The sequence below is a fragment of the Linepithema humile genome, chromosome 5 (genome assembly GCF_040581485.1).
Source record: "Linepithema humile isolate Giens D197 chromosome 5, Lhum_UNIL_v1.0, whole genome shotgun sequence".
NCBI classification, from domain to species: domain Eukaryota; kingdom Metazoa; phylum Arthropoda; class Insecta; order Hymenoptera; family Formicidae; genus Linepithema; species Linepithema humile.
Window position 1 is genome coordinate 26,572,215 of NC_090132.1, and position 20,015 is coordinate 26,592,229.

Sequence of the window (20,015 nt, forward strand, 5' to 3'; positions counted from 1 at the left end):
ATAAGAACTCGAAAACCTCACGAGTTATGTTTACGAGGATTTAATTCATTGAAGATGGGAAAATTGAGTTCAAGGAAGTGATTGGCGTCAAGAGAGTTGAATTGCAATACGCAGTTGTTTTCAAAAATTCAGCGAAGACGAAATGATGAGAAAGAGAGAAAAAAATAGAAAGATGGAGGGAACAAGAGATTTTTTTTTTATAAAAGACCAAAACGTTATCTGCACGTATAATAATTACTGTGTAATTGTGCACGAATAGGAAAGAGAAATCTCTCTGTCGTCGCGCAGCATTCGCGTAAGTCAGAATGAAATCAAAGCGACGCTTTGAAGCTACATCAGTCGGGGGTGACTTGTCGTTCAGTGGTAAGACTAGATACGCGGAATAGAACGAAGAAAATTCCAAGCGGGGTGGAGACTGGGAATATATTTATTAATTTGGCAAGCTTCCCGGCCCATGTATATCCGCCGACCCTTTACGTTACTACGTTATGACGCGAACAAAGCGACTCCGCGATTTCTTTATAGGCAATTCCGAGGTCTACGCAGAATGTTGTAAATATTATAGCCTCTCGAGAGAGTCGGCCCATAAGGACATCCTATCTTCTCTGAATCCACGCCACCAAATGCCGAAGTAAAACTTGCGATGTACGACTTTTGATACTCTTATCAGCTCATGCTTGTCCATTTGAGAGAACCAACACTTTTATTTTACATCCCTGTCAAGCTCTCGGTGAGAGCTTTTAGTACAGATAGTTCGCAATCTAGGTTTCTCGTTCAATAGCCGTAAAATGACGCGTATATCGAATTTCGAGATAAGTTGAACAATCCAAGCTTTCCGCGCCGTATTTGTTTTGGCGATATTTGAGACGATTCGATGTGTGATCATTCGCGATTCCTTCGAGTCTCTTCGCAAAGAAACGATGCGAGAAATCACGCTTACGCGTTTCGATATTTATATGAAAATTAAAATAAGTATATCTGAGAAATGCACATAGAAAAGTCCTGTAGTACGATAGCGCTTTATTTCATTGAAATTATCTGCTAATTATCCGCACAAGTAACAAAACACACATCGATTAATGGACGAATAATAAATGACAAATATACGGAAATTGCCTTTTAACACTTCATAAAATTGAGAATATCGAGTATGGAAATGGATAGCTGGTTAATATCTCGGCACAGCGGTCATTTGAATACAGATGCGGATAAAATCGGCTATTATTCTCTTTAGACAGATGACGGCGCGCGGCGGTACAAAACATATTAAAGGGATTTTGCAGTCGCGCTATGTGCAGTCGGGCTAACGAGGCGAAAGAGGTGACAATGCGAGCGACGAGCGGAAGGGTGGAAAGGTAGTAGTACGCTGCTAGTTTGCATAAATTTAGGAAATACAGGGTAGGAAAATCGATATCTGCATAGAGATTATAGATGGTGGTTGGTAGGCGCCGCGTAGCCGCAGCCTCCGTCGCGACGGCGTATGCGCTACATGTCTACGTCCTCCCCGACACCATTTTCGACCGTTCCCCCGCTTCCCTCCCCCCTCCCTCCTCTCACTCCCGCCTCCTTCCGTCAACCCCCCGCGAACCGGCCATCCCACCCTCTTTCGACTCATCCCCCGGTTGCCGAAAAGTTGGTGTGCACCACTCGTGTAGCGGATACTTCTCGTAGGTGTTGGTGGCTCCCGCACTCCCTCGCCCCGCTTCCTCCCGATTCTCTCCCGACCGTTTCGCCTCCCCCTCCCGCAACCGGCACTCTCGATCCACCACGGAAACCCTTCCAACCCTCCGTCGAGCTGCATGCACTCCTCTCGCATACGTATGCTCTTCCTTCCTCTTACGAGCGCGACGCGCCGGGTCGCGCCGAACCGCGCCACCCCCGTCCTCCTCCTCCTCCTCCTCCTCCTCCACCTCCTCCTCCCCCCCGTCGCCACCCTCCCTCGTTCCGGTTTATCCCCGTCTATCCGTCCATTGCTCACATTCTCCTTCTTTCGCTCTGACTTTCCGCCTCTTTCACTCGTACTGCCGCTCGCTCGCTCGTCCCGGTCCCTCGCAGCGTTGCCCTACACCCGAATTGAAGTAGTCGATATCGTACTGCGGTCTGTCTCGAAATTAAGAGAAAACGACAGACTCGTCCGCGCACGTAGTCTGGCTCGTATCTCCCGTTGTTTTCCATTCGCGTCCCTTTATTCCCGAATTCCTCTCTCTAACGTATATTAATGCGCCGTGCCTACGGTCGAAACGAACATAGATTGACAAGTTGACGACAGAGCCCAAATAGCAAATGGAACATGAAGGTATCTCGCGAAGATATACCTCCACACTTTCTAAAGACACTTGAGTTGAGCTGATAATACTCTTATATATACTATTTTTAATTAAATCTGGATTACGGATTTACGTAAAAATCGCGAAATTTCTCAATGCGATAAAGCGAACTCGAAAATTCTTCCTCTCTATTCGACATGTTTTCTTTTCATCAACTTTGTCATCTTTTTTTAGTACGTTCTCATCTTTACTTATTCGGAAACACAAGTTTGATTTAACATTTAGACGAAATTCTATCGTACGGCTCATACATCTTACATTGCTCGATCCGAAAATATTTCTGTCAATGCTTATAAGCGAAAGATACTTATATTTCTCATGAAATATTAATCATATACTTTCGTTTAAGTTCTTGAGCAAACAATTGCATTTCTATGTTAGTTGAATCATTTTCTTCTATGCTGTATTTACGAAATAAAAAAAAAACGGAGACTCGAGAAAACAGAACATCGTTACGCTTGTTTTACTCCGCGCGCCGCAAAGTAAACTATGTCGGAGCAATATCTACCATATCCACTGAATCGTCTCTAGGGGGAGCTTTAAAAGAAAAGAAGAAAACAAAACAACGTGTCGTACGACTTCTTGATGTGTGAAATGCAGTCGCATCGCTCTACCGCATCATGCCAGTATTCATACATACAGGAGACATGGCCAATGACCTTCTACTTTCATTCACATTCGTTTACGGAGCCAAGCGATTTCTCGCGAAATGAATTTAAACGTAATTTGGGTGAAATTTTCGATCCGACGCTCTGCTCCGGGAGCCGCTTCCGTTTCTCTACGCGGAACTTGGTCGAATATAAAGAGGCTTTTGTCCGTTTCATTTGCAATTAGCAATGTGAATCTGCGTGAGACTCATTCTTTAGATGCATCGCGAAGTAAAATGAAAATGCCGGAAAATAGAGAAAAAAGAAGAATTCGCCTATGCGCCAGTTAATGCCAGCCGCTCGCTCTCTCTCTTCTCCGCTAAATACCGCAACATCGCGAAATTAAAATATTGATCGAACGCTGTCGCGAGGGAGGAGGATGGGAATTACGGTAGAGAAGCAACGGGCCGATAGCATTACCGACGATAGCACGTTCAACCGTTGCTATCATCGAATGGACACGACGCACGGATTGATGGGGATTTAGAAATTTAGAAAAACTCCATGGAAAACGATGGATAATCCGATGCATAATGCAATCCTTGCCTTGCGTTAATTGCCGGTGAACAAAAACTGACTTATTCAATTTGCGTGATTTAAGTGCGGCTGAACGAATCTCGAAGAATCACTCACCTGGAGTTCCTCCTTACACTGGCGTTCCTCTTCCAAGCTCATCCGCTTTTCATGTTTCTTATAGTATCGTCTCTTGGCAGCTTGTAGGTTGAACCATGTGTACGAAAAAGACTTCACGAACGGTAGGAGAGCCTCAATAAATGGATGGAACTCATCCTGCAATCACAATGTTTATTTTTTTTTTTCGTAGAATCGTTTACAACCTCTTCCGTTATTAAGCTTCGCGTCCTCATATATTTCGAGAATTCGAAAATACACATGCAACTGTCAACTATTCTATTATAAGAAATCAAATATTGCAAGTCTCGGATATTGATGAAAATTCACACAGAATTAAATAACACGAAAAACATGGCAAAACTGAACCAATTAACATTTGACAAGTAAGCACTTGTTATTTGAATCGTCTGAAAACAAAAATTAAATAAATTGTTTGTCTCTGTGAATGGACGTCTCTCTCTCTCTCTCTCTCTCTCCCTCTCTCTCTCTCTCTCTCTCTCTCGACAGAAGACTTGATAAAATTACAATGTAGCCATTGGAAAAATCTACTTATTATAACAAAAATATTAACCGATAATTGAGTGATTTATAATGCATTCATTGCACACAACGTATTTTCTCATACCAAGAATTTTCTACTTAATTTTTTTTTTTTTCGTTATCGTAAACTTTGATAGTGTTTCCCCCTTTTGCTCATTTATACTGGATTTACGTTTTATCTTTGTACGTTAAATGAAACTTATTTTTACGATTCACCGAATGTATAATACATACCGAACGGAACATACTGAAGTATTGGATATGAACATGAATACTTATTGTTAGTGCTGGATACAGTATTGGTTAAGGCAAGATTTGTGTGATACAAGATCAAACTCAATATTGCTTTCGCCTCTCCACCAATCCGTCTCCTCCTCTGTTTCTCGCTCTTTCTCCTTTCGCCTTCATTTTTTTTTTTTTTTTCCTCTTATTCATAGTAAATATAAGAATTTGCCCGTGTCGTGTACAGCTTGAAAAAGCTACGAATAAACTGCTAAAGAACACAAACGAACCATCGAGTATTCGCAAACACTGCAGCTGCTGTAGCGCACTACCGTCTGTCCGTCCCTCTTGTCAGCGTCCAGCTGTCAGAAACAGCGGTAACGATTCCGAAGATCCCGATACTCCTCCACTTCGCACACAGTTGCGGATCGTTCGCGGCCTCATCTGCGTACCGAACGGATTTGTTTCCCGGGAAAGCGATTCGGCTTCCCCGCGAGCTTTAGCATCCGCGCGGCTCGTACGGACGTTTCAGGCGCGCGAGAGTCAAAAGTCGTATCCCTCGAGCTCTAGTCCTCGACTCGCGTGCACGCGCATTCTTTTTCTCTTTCTCTCTCTCTCTCTCTCTCTCTCTCTCTCTCACGTGCCTTCCAATTTATCCGATAGGTCTATTTATCCTCCACTTTTTCTCACCACGTCGCAGCCGCTGCCAACACGCACCGGGAATCTTGCCCGCGACACTGTCCCCGCAAACGCGCGCTCCACGCGTCCACGCGCGTATTGGCCGCGCTCTACTTAATCGCGCGATATTGGCGCGTAACTTTTACCAACGCTACCACGTGGAGCTGCCGCGGCGTTTATTAAGCGATCAACCATCCTCTTGCAGCGGTATCCCTAATTTTAGGAACGAGAAGACGTTTCTTTTTTTTTTTTTTTCGCTCTCGAAGGAAATTCCAAATTTCTCCTCGGAGACTTCGCTTATAAGTCGCTTTACGAAAGAGTCTTTTCCCGACGGAAGTCGCTGCGATCTAAATTTTAATCGCCAAAGCGCCAAGGAACTTTGCCGTCCTTAAGAGTCCTTAAGATGTTCGCGCGCGACGAGTCGACGAAAGAGGAAAGGGAATAGAAGGAGAAGTGTGTGTGTGTGTGTCTGTATACATTCGCTCCTTTCTCCACGGCTTTGTACATCGGACGGGCGTCAGGTGTGTCGTGGCTACCGGGCGAAATAGCGAACGAAACGAAATGGACATGTACGTGCGGATAAAACGGCGAGAAAACGTGCGCGTCTGGGAGATGAGACCGTCGCTTACGGACGTTTTACGGACACGCCTTTGTACGTTTGCGCGTCCATCCGTGTATATGTGTGTACGTGCGCTGTTATTTTCGGAGAGACCAACAAAAATCAGAAACGTTAAACACTCTCGTCATCGCGGCGAGAATAAAAACACGTTGGAGGTGTGACACGCGCGACAAATTTTTGGGATATACTTGGGGGAAGTGACAAGCGAAAGCTAAAATGATTCCCAAAGGTGTCCTTGTATCTCTTTTCTCTTTTAATCTTTCTTTTTATTTTTTTTTTCTACTATAAGTTACTTTTCACGCGAGAAAATCCATGCCAAAGACCGACGAGCAGCCAAGCAGGAAGAAGCGCAAAGTGAATCACTCCCGGAAAACGATGGTCACACGGGAAACGTACCATTGTCAGGTACGAGCGATTCGCGAACTCAAATTAGAGTCCGTCAACTCCGCCTTCTTCTCTTCCGCCACCACCGTCTCCACCTCCTTCTCTTCCTCCACCTCCTTCACCTTCTCCTCCTCTTCCTCTTCTGTACTTACTCGCGCAATATTGCGTGGCGCGAACTCATTCGAAAAGGTCCACGAGTCACAACCGACGAAACATCTCGACGTAACGTAATTCTTGCCGACAGAACCGGCGGTCGGGAAAAACTCTTGAAAATTGCAATTCACCCGTTTATTACAGTTGCGAGTAAACAATTGAGCGATGGAGAGATCGCGAAAGTCACTGCAGATATTTTTTACGGTGTACAACAACGCATCATACGAGCGCGAATTCGAGGCGCGTGTCGCAAGAATGCACCGATCGGATTTGCATGGGAGACGTAAACGATACGCGATTAGCGGGACCGAAACATAAATTTAACACACTCCGTCCGCCTACGCGAATTCGAGTAGTGAGACCAACAGAGGCGCGAATCCGTATTGGTCAAGCATTTGGCTCTATATAAAGCGCATGATATAATTTTCCCATATTCCTGCGAGAAGAGTGCCGCACCGCCATTTCAACGTTGAAGCTCCGGCGGATGCGGGCCGGACGCTTCCGAAAGTGAGGCTGAGGCGCGATAGCGCGCTGGCACCGACGGCAGTACGGCGGAGCGATCTCTTCTACAAGCGCTACAAATCTCCGCTCCCGAGTCGTTCCCGCTGTTAACGAGTTAAACGCGCGATTACGACGAGTGGGCGCTACTCGGATCCCGATCTCCGCGTCTCGAGCCCGCGCGCGCGATTTGTTCGCCAAGATTCGCGACCCAGTCCCGCGTCGTCGGTAGCGGAACGGCGGGCACAACGTCGGTCGTCGCGACGACACTGAGACGCCGGTCGTCGAGACGCGCGTATCGAGACGCGGACGGCACCGCGCGGCGGCGGCCAGGTACGGCACCCTAAACAGTTATTAATAGCCCCTGTCCTAGCTTACTAGATTTGCCCTCGAACCGACGCGATGCGACGCAACGCGACGCCGACGCTAACGCGATGCTGCCGCCAGCCGATTTCCATCTTCTTTGTTTCACCCGGGTCTTTTTTTCTCAATTTTAACGTTTAATTGTTTCTTTTTTTCATATCTTTCATTGAATAATGCGATCTTGCTTGATACAATCGACTTCGAAGAAGATCTTGAAAATTTGGAGTGATAAACAGACAAGTATGGTTTGACGAGCAGTTATTTTTCTCATCTGATTAGATGAGAAATGTTTCTTGAGAAAATAAAAGAAAAGAAATTTTGTCAAGAAAAAAATATGTACATCGAAGAGACGAGAGGAAAATTTTTTTCACAATTTTCGAACGATCTTCGACGCGGAAATCATAGCCATATTGTGTGGAAATTGCCTGACAAGATTTATATATATATATTTATACTATCTATACTACACGCGTATTTATACCTACATCTCGGGATAGGAATAATCGGTCAGATAAATAGCGTGACGGAGCACGAAGCGCGCGCAGCATTCGAAACGCGTGTTTTGTACTCGCGCGGCAACTCAATCATATTCTACGTGTTTTGCAATTTTTATTATTGTATTTAAAAATATGTAAATTGAAAATTACTGCTAGAAAAGAATCAAATTGGCATAAACAGCAGCGGAAGAGGCGCACGTGCAAGCTGACAAAATGATTTTCACGAGAGAGGCGTACAGAGCGCGGCCGAAGCAAGCGTGTCTAAAATCTAAGCACCTGTCCGACGGAAGGAGCCTGCAGGTAAGTCGAGACATCTGGTTCCACCATGCAGCTTCTCAGTGTGTCTGGGATGAACATGAGTAGTCCGGACGTAGTGTCTGAGAGCCGGGCTGGAGCCGCCGGTTACGACCCCGCCGCTGTCCGACGTCGCTTGATATCGCTCGACGCCGCTCGACGTCCTCGTTGTCCACCTGAGCACGGCGCGCTTGAACGGGTCCAACAGATCCAACGGCGACTTGTCACCTCTTGTACCCGGATGAGGTGAAAACGGAACTCAATTCGCACGGGCGCAAGGTCCGTTGTCGAGGCGTCTGAACGATCGCGCACCTTTCGACGCTGAAGAAACAACGCTGCGGACGACACTGTACAATCGTCCTTGCGAGTTCTCGACGGCGGGACACGCGGCGCGAATCGACTCTCCTTGACGAACTTCCGTGACCGGGCGACGTCCGGACGGTGCGATGCGTTCGAGGCGTATCTTCAAGCCCCGCGGTGATCTCCGGTCGCTTTTCTCGTCCTTGGCGATTCGGCCGAGCGCGCTAACTCTCGCGAACGATTCTGCCGCGCTCTCGATAAATGTTCTCACGGGTTTGCCGTCGGCGACAGTATTACGGACGCTATCGACGCTGCGAAACTGTCGTTTGTCGGGTGGTGGCGAGACGCCGCACCCAAGCACACGCATCCTACCTAAGCACGAGCCACAGCTGCGAACTTTTCAATTTCGGATCTCCTCTCTCTTCTCTCTCTCTCTCTCTCTCTCTCTCTGTGTTCCTCTGTGTGTGCCCGCACAGTTTCGCGATTCTCCCCCACACTCCGTCACCCCTTCTTCCGTTGCCTTCTCTCACGTTCCCTCCCTCTCGCTTTTTTCCTTCCAACTTTCACTCTTCGCTATTTTCCGCGTCTCTCTTTTTCTTCCGGAAGCGCCCTTAGGGATGTTTCCAAAGTTTCCCTTTCTAACTTCGAGTTCCTCTTTTTTCTGTATATTTCTCGCTCCCTCTTCTTTTAAATGTATGGTCCTGACTGCTGACGGAAGTTTGTTACCTGATTTGTGATACTGCGTGTCTGTTCTTCTTTCCCTTGCCGCGCAATTCTGTGATTATCCTTCTTGTCACATCGACGAGCACGCTGACGAGTACGGCAACGACAATGACAACAACGGCAGCAATGACTCGATTCCTGCTAGCTTTCCTGCGCCCGATCGGAAGACGCCAGGCCTCGGACTACGTCGACTCCAAACCACGAATGCTGCGTCGACGTCGGCGTCGGCGTCGGCGTCGGCGTCAGCGTCGGCGTAAAAAGCGCACGGCGTCGCGCAAACTCGATGTCAGAGTGCAGTCCGCCGCGAGATATAGCGAGATATTTCGGAGGAACGGGAAAGCTAAGAAGAAAGATACGAATTAGAAAGAATCGATCACGGATTTGAAAAATGATGCAGCGTGTGTGCGAGTTGCGTAAAAATAAAATCACAGAGAGCGAGCTGAGAATTGGCACATTAAAGTTTATATATATATATATACATTTTTAAAATATATAAATATTGACACGTAGATATATAACACAAATATTTAACTCTGATACACGCGGGAAATATCCTTGAGGAATGACGATTATGACAAAAGGAAAAAGACGAAGCTATATAGAAACATTACGATTGACGCGAAACTGAGACAACAATTGAGAAAAACGAGACACGATTATTTCTCGATTACAATTCTCGACGATTTCTCGACTTGCATGTATTAACGGAGCAAGGACGTAGCGCAAGATTGTACAGCACGACGGTCGATGCAGCGACAATCTCGCGTATTTTTGGGTATACGGCTATCAACTCGACAGTCTGTAGCATGGACCTCGAAAATTTCACGCTTCCTGTGAGAGTTTGCGATAGTTCCGAATCAAAATAACATTGAATAACTCTTTAATTTGCCGATTTTATCAATGCACTTCTTACATTATAGTTAAAATATATGCTTTTCTCAAGGTAAAACTAGATCTTCTAAGATAATTTGCATGCTGATAAGCGGCAGCGCTATTATCGATGTCACATCGCACCGTAAGCGAAACTTTGATTGATTTTCTTTTATAGCTGATATTGAAAGTTAAAAATCTTTAATTCTCAAACTTCATACATAGAATTTATTAGAAATTGGAATAAAATTTGTTTCTTTAGATAGAAAAACAAAATATAATAATAGTTCACACAAGAAAGATTGATAGAAATTGAGGAGGGAAAATTTGCATAGTCTCGCAATTGGAAAACTCACGAATCACCACTGACGATCGACGATCGACTGGTCATATACCACCGCTAGTGAGATACCCTACCACGAAGAGAAATTTACAGAGAACCATCGTGAACGTGACCGACTCCGCAGTTCTGGAGGCGTCCGTAACGTTAGTCAGATTGCAGCTATCAAGGCGTTTCTGCTCGATATATTTCCCAAATAAAAATAAATTATCATTATTTTGATTTTTTATAGATTTCCTATTTTTTATTAATAATAACATTTATTTTTTATTAGAAAAGTGACAGACATAAAAAATCATTAAATTATGATTAAATCTTCATTAAAATTTGAGGATACACGTCGAAATTTTTGGGTATTTCTTGCGAAAACTACATGATTCCGCTGTCAATTGATATAAACGATCCAAACATACAATTTTATACATACAATAAACATACAATGTATATGACATACAAATATGGACTAAAAATATTTTAAAGATGTGCGTTTTTGATTAATTTTTTCGGAATAAAAATGTAAGATCTTAGAAAAAAGTAAATGGCATATTTATTAAATTATCTGTTAGTATTAGATACAAAGATTTTTAAACTTTGAAGTAACGAATTTCGCTAAATCATATTTTACATTGATTAATCTGTTTTGAATCTATGCTATTTCGAATAGAAATGTTACAAGACGTATAAAATTTGTAAAAGGTATACAAATTCAAAAGTCATGAAACACTCATAATGACTTAACAGTATCTAATAAAATTTGTGAATCAAGTTGATAAAGCAATTTCACAATGATATAGCTTTGGTTACCTCTGATAATTATAAATGCGATATATAATACTTGTTTTGAAATTATAAGTAGTTACAATATGTATATCGATTTTACTAATCTCAATTTTTTTAAGAACTTTTATTTTAGCAAACATTAATAAAAATGAATGAATCATTCCATGTCAAATGATACGATTTGAATTTTCATACTCGAGTTCGTAGAGTTACTGGGAACTAGCTATACTTAGTATTACTTGATTACCCATACATATCATATTCTTCCTTCATGTGTAAATGATCAGATTAATACAAATCTTATTGCATAGTCTAAGAATGTTTCATAACAAAAGTGTAAACAATATTCTCATTTGTAATATTGCCTGAATTTTTGTAAAACAAACTTTGAAACAACTTTCTAACATCAGCGTTTTACACTATCCACTTTCATTTAACATGGAATGATCTAAGTGACATGTGGATAAGGACACATCGTTAGATATTTTATAAAAACGTCTCAGTGGCATAATTTTCTCAAAGTTGCCGTTAAAAGTTGTATAATAACTCCAATAGACAATATATCTGCTATGTGCCCAGATTCTTCCAATTATCGATATATTGATAATAGTCCACAACAAACAGACTAAAACTGAAAAAGAAAATCATACATGTTGAGTGAACAATATCATGTCTATAGAGTAAAAAAGTAGTAAGTAGTTGAGATTAATAAAAAGCAGAAATTTGATACTCACCCTTTTTAAGAATTCCTCTGCACATATACGTGCTCTAGCATTAACCGATAATTTCATCTCGCTGATTTCTCTATCAATCTCCTCCATAAAGTGAATAACAAAATCTACTATCTTGTGTTTGTACATTTGCTCAACATGAATATTAGTGATTAAAAAGCTAATGTCATAACCCTAAAACAAGTTATACAAAATTATAATCAATATATCTTGAAAAATGCTTGAAAAAAACAATAAGCTTTCAACTACTCACCTCTACTGGTTTCCTTCTTAGTATCATAAAGTGTTCGGCCCTCATTGTCATGAATCTTGTGAAATTATGACAGAGAATCTTTTCTAGATCGTCTGCTTGTTTTACAGCAATACTTATTCTCATACTGTTTACACTAGATTCAATCAAGACTTTTTCCTTGTCATTCCTACTTATCAGAATAGGCGTTAGAAGTAATTCTTTGCTCGCCCTTACTTCCACTTCAGGCTTGTTGTGCTTCTCCACGATTTGGGAGGAAAAGTTCTCCAGGCACATAGCGGCGGTTAGTGTACGCCTGACTGCTGTCAAATAGGGCTTTAGTGTTCCCGACTGCAAAGAAATTAAGACAAACATAAATATGAAAGAAGGCAGTAGCTGGGAAAAATCCAAGACTCAATATAAATATTAATAATTAAAAAGCTATTTTGACTCAAGATTACAAGTCATTGTAAAAGTTGCTAGCTCCACACATTCTGTTAAATCTTGCGGAATTAGTATAGCTAGAAAAAATTTTATAAGCCAGTCAATCAAAATATATCTGCGTAAAGTAACTTGCCATATTTGCAGAAGATAAGTCACAAGTTTCGATATGACATTCGCATTCGTATTGACTAGTCGGCTTTTAAAAACTTGTCAAGCTTTTCACTGATTTATCCAATTCGGCAAAGATACACGAAAAAAAACATGAGACAGCTCATTGAGCAGAAGAATTCTGCTCCGATTCCACTCTTCCGTCGTATGAGTCGATACCGATTCAACTAGCCTGATCCACCCTATTCGAGTTCGTGCACATCCATGCCCTCGTTGACTAAACTCGATAAAGCCTTTGACCGCGCCGGCCTAAAGCCTATATCAGAAGTTGCATCAAAATTGCAAGTTACTTGACCAATCAGGAGAAAGAAAATTATATTCCTTTTGTTCTGATTAATCAAACTCGATATAATCCAAATTTTAAACCTAATAACAGATTTTACAATTTTTATAATTTTTTTCAGAAAATTGCTCTTAGCATTCTACGGACGATGCTATTTTTTTCCATATTTTGGACAAAAAAATTCGGATTATAGTTTACAATTATTACAAAAGAGGTCTTTACTGCTAACTTAAATCACGATGTACGAATATCTAGATAGGACGCATTCGAGAAGTGGCAAACTCCTGAACGTGGAGCACACATGACGCCGAGTGTACCAACATTTGAAAAAAAAAGTCGTGACTGGTATTGAGCTTTGTTTGAGGCTACTTCACAGTATTGTCGCGTTTCTCCACACTTTTGTCCGCGAACGTGTGCTTTCTTTCTGATCGGAAAACAAAACGGTTTACTTTTGACCGTAAAATCGATTGACGAGTGCGATTGGCGATTGACGTGCTACAGATAGGAGCCATTTTCGGTGAGTTTCAAGAATAACTTATAATAAAGTGTCGTGCAATTGTGAAACACATCGTTGAGCTGTTACGTACTTTTATCTGCATTTTGGCTACGAACTTTTCCCGTTCGTGCACATCTAAAGCTCCTAAGAGCGAACAAATTTTCAAAGAAAAGCGTTATTTCGCGTGGATGCGTCAAGCTATCGTGCGTACGGAACGACTAAACCTCAGCTAACAGCCACATGCGTAGGCATCGAAGTACGTACGCTCCGTATCATTCGTCAAAACGTCGTTAAATATCAGCGTGACCAGTTGAAATGTGCACGAAAGAAACAAGTACGTCGCTTCCAGTTGATAAAGCGCGTCACAGCGAGCTGTGAGCCGGGTAAGCGTTAACACAGGTACGTTATCGAGCGTTGAACGAAACCTCGTCTCGCCGTTATCACCGTTGAGTGTGTCCTAGATGCTAAATTGAATTGTCGAATCGCGGAAGGAATCTATCAAGGGTCATTGATTGCTCTTGATCTATATTTCCGTTAATTTTACTGTTAACGTTAAACCATGTTGCAATAATAATATGTTTTATCGTAATCAAACTAAACCTTCTCCCACAATAGAGATCTCTGTGCAGTATATTTTAAAAATCACATTTTTTATTTAAAATTATGTATAAATTTTTCATCCTTGATGTTTTGCAACTAAAAATACCTGACGTCAAGGGCAATAACATTGAGTTCTAGGCTGTCATATTGTAGAATCAAAAGAAACACTGCGAGCAATCCATTTGACGAATCGCTTATAATTCCATGTTACCCTTGAAGAAGTTCTTTATTTTGGAACATGAGATACACAACGTTATTCAAAGGAGAAACAATGAAACATTTAAGACAATGTGTTGGAATATCACACTGGTTTGCTAGAAATCTGTATTAAAATTTTTTAATATTATACAGATTAAATCATTATCCATAGAATTACATCTAAAAAAATAACTTTTTTATTTTATGCTGTATAGAGTGTAAATTTAAAAATAAATTTAAAATACGTATGCCTTAAATATAAACAATTCATTCTGTCTGTTGGATCTCTTGCAACGTGACATACTGACACACTAAAGCTGGTCACCATAAGTTTCTCTTTATTGTTCACGCGTTTGTTTGTGCAGCTAAAATTGAATTGAAATAATGATATCGTGTGAAACGTGGGTATACATTGAATATATTTGCCTTCGTGCAAATGCCGGTCAAGTATGAATATTCAATAAATTGCTAGATAAGTCACAATTACACATTTTTGCATTGTAATCCTACAATAATAGATACACGATGATGATATGATTGTAACGCGCTAATTCTAATGTACGTGGATGCAATTGTATGCCTGAATCGAGGACAATACGCGGAAAGATTCGCGCGAGCGAGGACACGCTTTCGCGACACCGCGCGAAATCCTTTTCCTCCGATATGTCGTTCTCTGGCCAAATATGTAAAACTGACGTCACACTTCCCTGTAAGAGCATAAGAACGCCCACCAGAATCGCTTCCCTCTCGTTCGTTCTCCCCGCGAACGCGTACCCTCTTTCAAATTGACGAATATATTTGCGGACGCGTTTCCGTCTCCGATCAGCCTTCGTAAGTTTGATCGATTAGAAAGTTGCTCGGTTGAGAGGCGTTTCCTACAAAACATGAAGTATTTTACACCGAGAAAATCCGCTGAAACATCGTAATTCGCAAGATTTTGCAATAACGATAGTAACGGTAAATATAACAAAAATAGAAATGTAGATAAATTATCGAGACGAAACAAAATATGTGGCAAAGTTCGTACAAGATATAACGTTAAGTATCTTACGTAAAGAAGAAAAGTCTGTCGAAGCACTGTTGCGAAACTCAAAAAACTTCGATAAAATAAAGGATAGAAATAATTAAATATCGGGACAAAATTCGCAACGGCATTGCGTTGCGAAATATCACGCTGCGTTTCGCGCGAAAGAAAAATCCGTTAAGAAGCAGTTGACGAAACTGAATACTTCACCGATAATGATAGCGAAGGACGAAACAACAACAAGAATAGAAGTGTAGATGAAATATCGTAGATAAAATGAAATTCGCAGTTACGTCGCAGCGCTTGGTTACGTAGCGGGGCACCCACGTCGCGATGACGAGCGCACTCGCTGTGTCTTTACCTGCGAGACACACGCGTGTTATACGCGTAGGCAGCGTAGGTAGACCAAAATCAAATCCAAAAGTAGCGTGAGTCACACAAGTGCTTCGCATCGAAGTACAAGGTGTGTACATGCACGCTCTTCCATCTCGCACAGACCCCGCGTTCATGCCGCTTCGCCTCGCCGATATCTCTTCTAACAAAAGGTGCATGTATATAATTCAATCTGGCGCGGATCCAGTCGAAGGAGCAAAAGTAGTATCAGCGATTAATCAGAGTAGCGCCGAACGTTACGTCAGTGAAGAAGTCGCGATGAGATCGCGCGACAGACAGACGCGTGCATCGCGTTACTTTTTTTTTTTTTTTTTTTTTTTCCACGTCGTTTAATTCGCGAGCGCTAATTAGCGGTGATTGATACGTGAAAACCGGTAGGTAGCAAACCGGCGTACTTTGGCATCGTAATGACCTCCACCACTTGTGTTGCTAACTATTTTCGATAGTCGACTTGGCTAACTTTAGCAATTTCGTTGGTGGTCGGTTTGCGAGTTTACGCTTAGTTTTCCGCCGCGATTCCGTTGTGGCGCGTCCGCGTCACGCGGCTCGTCGCGTAGCGTTCGCCGTTAGCGAAAAGATCGATAGCGATAGCGATAGCGGCTGCGATAACGATAGCGACAGCGCCTGCGTATTTTTATTTGTCCCCAATTTAAATTGTTAATATACACGTGGCGCAGCCGTGCATCGCCGGCCGTATATTAAAAAAAATATCACCAAAGTAGAAATTGTCGTTAACATAACATTAATGCAAGACTATCGCGTCACCGCTTCGAACGCATCCAGGAAGTATGGCGGTGTTCAATAATATCATTAGACTTTCGACCGTACGTCTTTCCGCACACTCGCGTTTGCTCGTTAAAATCCGTTTGGCTCGCATCAACTAATATTCGCATTGTGTTCTACAGGTGGTTTCCTAATTCTCGACTCCACACTCGAACGTGCCGAACGATGGTCGATTACTACAAAGTGCTTGAAGTACAGCGGAATTCTAGCAGCGCTGATATCAAAAAGGCGTAAGTTCGAATCTATTCATTAGCTGGTCTATTTATTACGATTCGCATGTCACTGCGAATGACTCGCGGTAAATCTGGTAAAGCGACCGCTCGCGATCGGTCGTATTTTTAACAGGCTCGACTAACGCAACATCCGGCATATTTCGTTTTGCAGGTATAGAAAGTTGGCATTGAAATGGCACCCGGACAAGAATCCGGACGATTTGGAAGAGGCGAATAGAAGATTCAAGGAAATATCAGAAGCTTATGAAGTTTTGAGCGATGGTAAGCCCGCGCTGTAATAGTAGCGATAATCTATTCCGATCCAGGACATTGTGGTTTCTCGTATCACTCGGAAAATGACTTTCTCAATCGTTAAGACGACAACCGGATATCCTGGAAACACATACATATCTAATGTCTTGATGAAATATACGTAGAAGCGTCTGAATTGTAGGATTAACGTAGAGGTCAATGCTTTGTTTTTAGCCGAAGCGTCAGCGTAATAAAGACACGCTCCTACCAAGAATAATAGATTGCAGATTGTAGTTGTCGAGAGATTCGAAAAAGAAACGAGCGGACGGGAGAAATTTATATGCATAATTTTGTACGTAAGATCGGGGCGATATAGAAAATCTTTCCAGATGTGAAGAGACGCACTTACGATCAGCGCTTGTATCAGAAGGCGGCGTCGAGGCCCGGCCGTGGATTCACCTTCCGGAGTTTCTTTGATTCTCCCTTCCAGCGTTACTTCGGTATCATTTGAAAAGAGAGATACGATTTGCAGAGTGATCAAAGCATTGTGTACTGCAGTTTTTCTTTTTCTTTTTTTCCACTTGCCTTTTGATACTGTGTTACAAGTTTTTTCGCGTCTCTTCTCCGCCTCTTCCGAAAACAAATTTAAATGTCACCGATTGAACGGAACGTTTAACGCAACGCGAGAAGGCTGAAATATTCGAAATTCGACAACTTCGACTTGCACCTTGCATTACGGAGACACTTACGAAAATTTTGCTAGTGTGTGAATCTCTATAATTTGTAAATATCCCTCTTGGAATGACTTTGTCGAGTACAAACACTGAAATGCGATACACATTTGATTGCTCACTTCCTCCTTGATCTTTTTTTTTTTTTTTTTTGAGAAAGTGGAAGAATTTTGTAAATTTTCCCTTATCTAGCCAAATAACCACGCGCCGCAGTTAACCTTGCCTGCATTCTATTGTGTGCTAACAACCAGCAAATTGCGATTCGATCGAAGGAATTACATTCTTCGTGAAAGATCCAACATACCGTAGTATAAGCTAAACTAAGCGATATATTAATCGACGTTGAAGCGATACAAGATGAATCCTCGAGCAACAAGTCTCTGTAATTTCTATGAGACTTTTACTCGCATTGTATATATTTCAATTGTCAATATTGGACTAACTTTTGGCAAGCCTTGCGGAAGCCTCGCTTGGGTTTTGGACACGCAGATTGGAGAGATAGCTGCTTGATCAAGAGTCGACGTAGAAATGATAATCATTTCGCTTGGCGATTTTCAGAGAAGAAGAGACGCGTTTACGATCAATATGGCAAGGAAGGCCTCCAGATGCCCGGAACCAAACGACGCCACGGGGACGACTTTGATCCGCACTTCGGCGGCACGTTTGTCTTCAGAGATCCTGAGGAAGTGTTTAGAGAATTTTTCGACGGCATACCGTTCGAAAATTTATTCACCAGTAAGACACACGCAACATACATGAGCAATCGCGAAAATGTATCTGTAAAAAAGTGCGCCAAACTATTGATCGTTGAATTTTACAGGTTTTCACGATGGTGGCTTACGGAGAAATGCTGGCGCGAGACACGGTCATCCAACTAGTAATAGTCTAAGCACTTCTTTCTTCGGGCCCTTCGGATTCGACTTTCGTCTACCGTTCGACGGTTTAATGGAGAACGCCGGCACCGCAGGAAACTTTACCTCTTTCGGTTCCTTCGCCAGTTTCGATGGTGCGAGCGGCGGCACTGCTGTGAAACGCACTAGTACGTCGACTCGGTTTATCGACGGCAAGAAAATTACGACCAAAAAGTAAGTCTCACTTGACTAATGAAATTAGCAAGAAGATTTTAATAGCGTTATTGCACAATGCACTCCTTCTGACTGATTTTCCTTTTGTTACAGAGTTTATGAAAATGGAAAAGAAACGATAATGTCTTACGAAAATGATGTACTGAAATCGAAGACGGTGAACGGCGTGCCACAATCAATAACGTACAGTTAAAACTCATCTTATTCGCTCGATCTCTCCTCGGCAATTGAGAAATTCCTGTCGTCACGTTTGTCGAACATCTGTAAACGAGTACCTGGTATCCGCATTGGTATCTCCAGTTCCTTCCCTCCCTCGCAGTAGTTTTCGATCGTTTCGTCGAAAATATAACATCAGTCGACAAACGCTCATAACGCCATTGCCTAGCGATCGATATTGAGAATCGACGATAGTGTGAGATAGGCTCTCTAAGCCCGAGTGATCGGAGCATTATATAATTGGAATTTACATAAAGCAAGAGCGAATCACTTTCTTACAAGCTTCAATTTTCCGTCATCTCGTTTGTTTATGTGTGTGTTAGGTTCAACGAAGCATCCACGAGTCGTCAAGTCAGTGAGAACGTCAACGATAACACAGTGGGCCACACCAACGCGTCCAGTTGCGACCATCTAAAAGCTAACAGAGTAAAGACGCGTCATCATCTGCTCACGAGTAAGAAGCACGATAGAAGTAAGAGGAAATAAGCTGCTTCGCTCTTGTCAAGTTCCTTATATATCCAAGTCGACAAGTGTGCGCTCCTGATATACTTGACAGAATTCACACGGATAAATTTTCATTCTATTGCTGTTCACTGTCCACTAATCCGATATGGAAATCCGAGAAGCAAAGTAAAAGTATTGCCGATTTATCTATGAATATATACAAGAGGGAGAGACGGATTATTGATAGATTTGACATATCTACGCGGTTCGGTGAATAAAAAGAAATTCAAATTTATTTCAAAAAACAAAACATTTGTCAGCTTTTCGGTCTTTAAAGCAAAGCGGCTCGCTATCCGTTATCACTGAATGATTTAGCTTTGTAAAAGAAATTCAATTTTAAATTTAAGTTAGGTGCTCGTGATAGCGTATCGCTTACGCCGCGAAACAATTTACAAGTAACATCTGTCTATCACATAACTGTAAAATGTAACATTCGCCGTTCGCTAACTTATTTTTCAATTAAACGTATCACTAGATTACAGAACTGACGCAAACTCATGATTTCTCAAAGTAATAAAAACACCTTATGCACGTCGTGTTCGGTTAATAATAGTATAATTTATTTTTCGTCGCTGCGTATTTTTATTATCGTTGGCTAGCATTATTTACCGATTTAAGTTCTAGCTAGGTACACACTGAAACAGCGTTGAAACTGTGTTAGAAGACCGTCTTCAATCTTGTGTCGATTTCCTTCGATTAGTTATTTACATATGTATATATAATGATAAGAAAAATGTTATAGAAATACATTATTAATATACACTAATCATACTAAGTCAATATAAAACTTCAATGTGG

At 42.0% G+C, this 20,015-nt stretch overlaps 3 protein-coding genes across 12 annotated transcripts in view; 1 reads left to right on the forward strand and 2 right to left on the reverse strand.

Moving 5' to 3' along the window:
- Positions 1–10,228, reverse strand: part of LOC105667409 (nuclear factor 1 B-type-like) — a 29,649-nt gene extending 19,421 nt beyond the window's left edge. For 3 of the 6 annotated variants that reach the window (XM_012359196.2, XM_067355061.1, XM_067355060.1), the window contains exons 1-3: positions 10,105–10,228; positions 7,838–9,218; positions 3,608–3,763 (exon numbers count right to left, since the gene is read on the reverse strand). In XM_012359196.2, coding sequence (XP_012214619.1) covers positions 3,608–3,763; positions 7,838–7,918 — 237 coding nt within the window. In that variant the 5' untranslated portion in view covers positions 7,919–9,218; positions 10,105–10,228. Of the gene's footprint in view, positions 1–3,607; positions 3,764–4,659; positions 6,043–6,062; positions 7,810–7,837; positions 9,219–10,104 lie in introns of those variants that run through there. The other 3 variants (XM_012359197.2, XM_012359194.2, XM_012359195.2) reach the window with 3 other exon arrangements.
- A 384-nt stretch (positions 10,229–10,612) lies between these two features.
- Positions 10,613–12,680, reverse strand: Arpc4 (Actin-related protein 2/3 complex, subunit 4). The gene is made up of 4 exons (XM_012359157.2): positions 12,406–12,680; positions 11,853–12,179; positions 11,603–11,773; positions 10,613–11,499 (listed from the first exon to the last, which is right to left on the reverse strand). Exons 1-4 carry the CDS (start codon positions 12,406–12,408, stop codon positions 11,494–11,496), a joined length of 507 nt encoding a protein of 168 aa, XP_012214580.1. The 5' UTR covers positions 12,409–12,680; the 3' UTR covers positions 10,613–11,493.
- A 337-nt stretch (positions 12,681–13,017) lies between these two features.
- Positions 13,018–19,983, forward strand: LOC105667383 (dnaJ homolog subfamily B member 6-B). Of its 5 annotated transcripts, none has more exons than XM_012359152.2 (8): positions 13,018–13,240; positions 16,340–16,447; positions 16,602–16,711; positions 17,071–17,181; positions 17,971–18,147; positions 18,233–18,497; positions 18,591–18,680; positions 19,037–19,983. In XM_012359152.2, exons 2-8 carry the CDS (start codon positions 16,383–16,385, stop codon positions 19,197–19,199), a joined length of 981 nt encoding a protein of 326 aa, XP_012214575.1. In that variant the 5' UTR covers positions 13,018–13,240; positions 16,340–16,382; the 3' UTR covers positions 19,200–19,983. The 5 variants fall into 5 exon arrangements, with proteins under 5 accessions (XP_012214575.1, XP_012214579.1, XP_012214578.1 ...); XM_012359155.2 differs by lacking the exon at positions 13,018–13,240 and adding an exon at positions 13,291–13,602; XM_012359153.2 differs by lacking the exon at positions 13,018–13,240 and adding an exon at positions 13,292–13,618.
- Positions 19,984–20,015: the final 32 nt, after the last annotated feature.

Bases quoted from the DNA above. Each gene is read 5' to 3' on its own strand.
- Arpc4 (XM_012359157.2), bottom strand. The intron at 11,774-11,852 runs GTGAGTAGTTGA...AACTTGTTTTAG, and splicing joins TAAGAAGGAAACCAGTAGAG to GGTTATGACATTAGCTTTTT.
- LOC105667383 (XM_012359152.2), top strand. From the start codon at position 16,383: ATGGTCGATTACTACAAAGTGCTTGAAGTACAGCGGAATTCTAGCAGC. The intron at 16,448-16,601 runs GTAAGTTCGAAT...TTCGTTTTGCAG, and splicing joins AGCGCTGATATCAAAAAGGC to GTATAGAAAGTTGGCATTGA. The intron at 18,498-18,590 runs GTAAGTCTCACT...CTTTTGTTACAG, and splicing joins AAGAAAATTACGACCAAAAA to AGTTTATGAAAATGGAAAAG.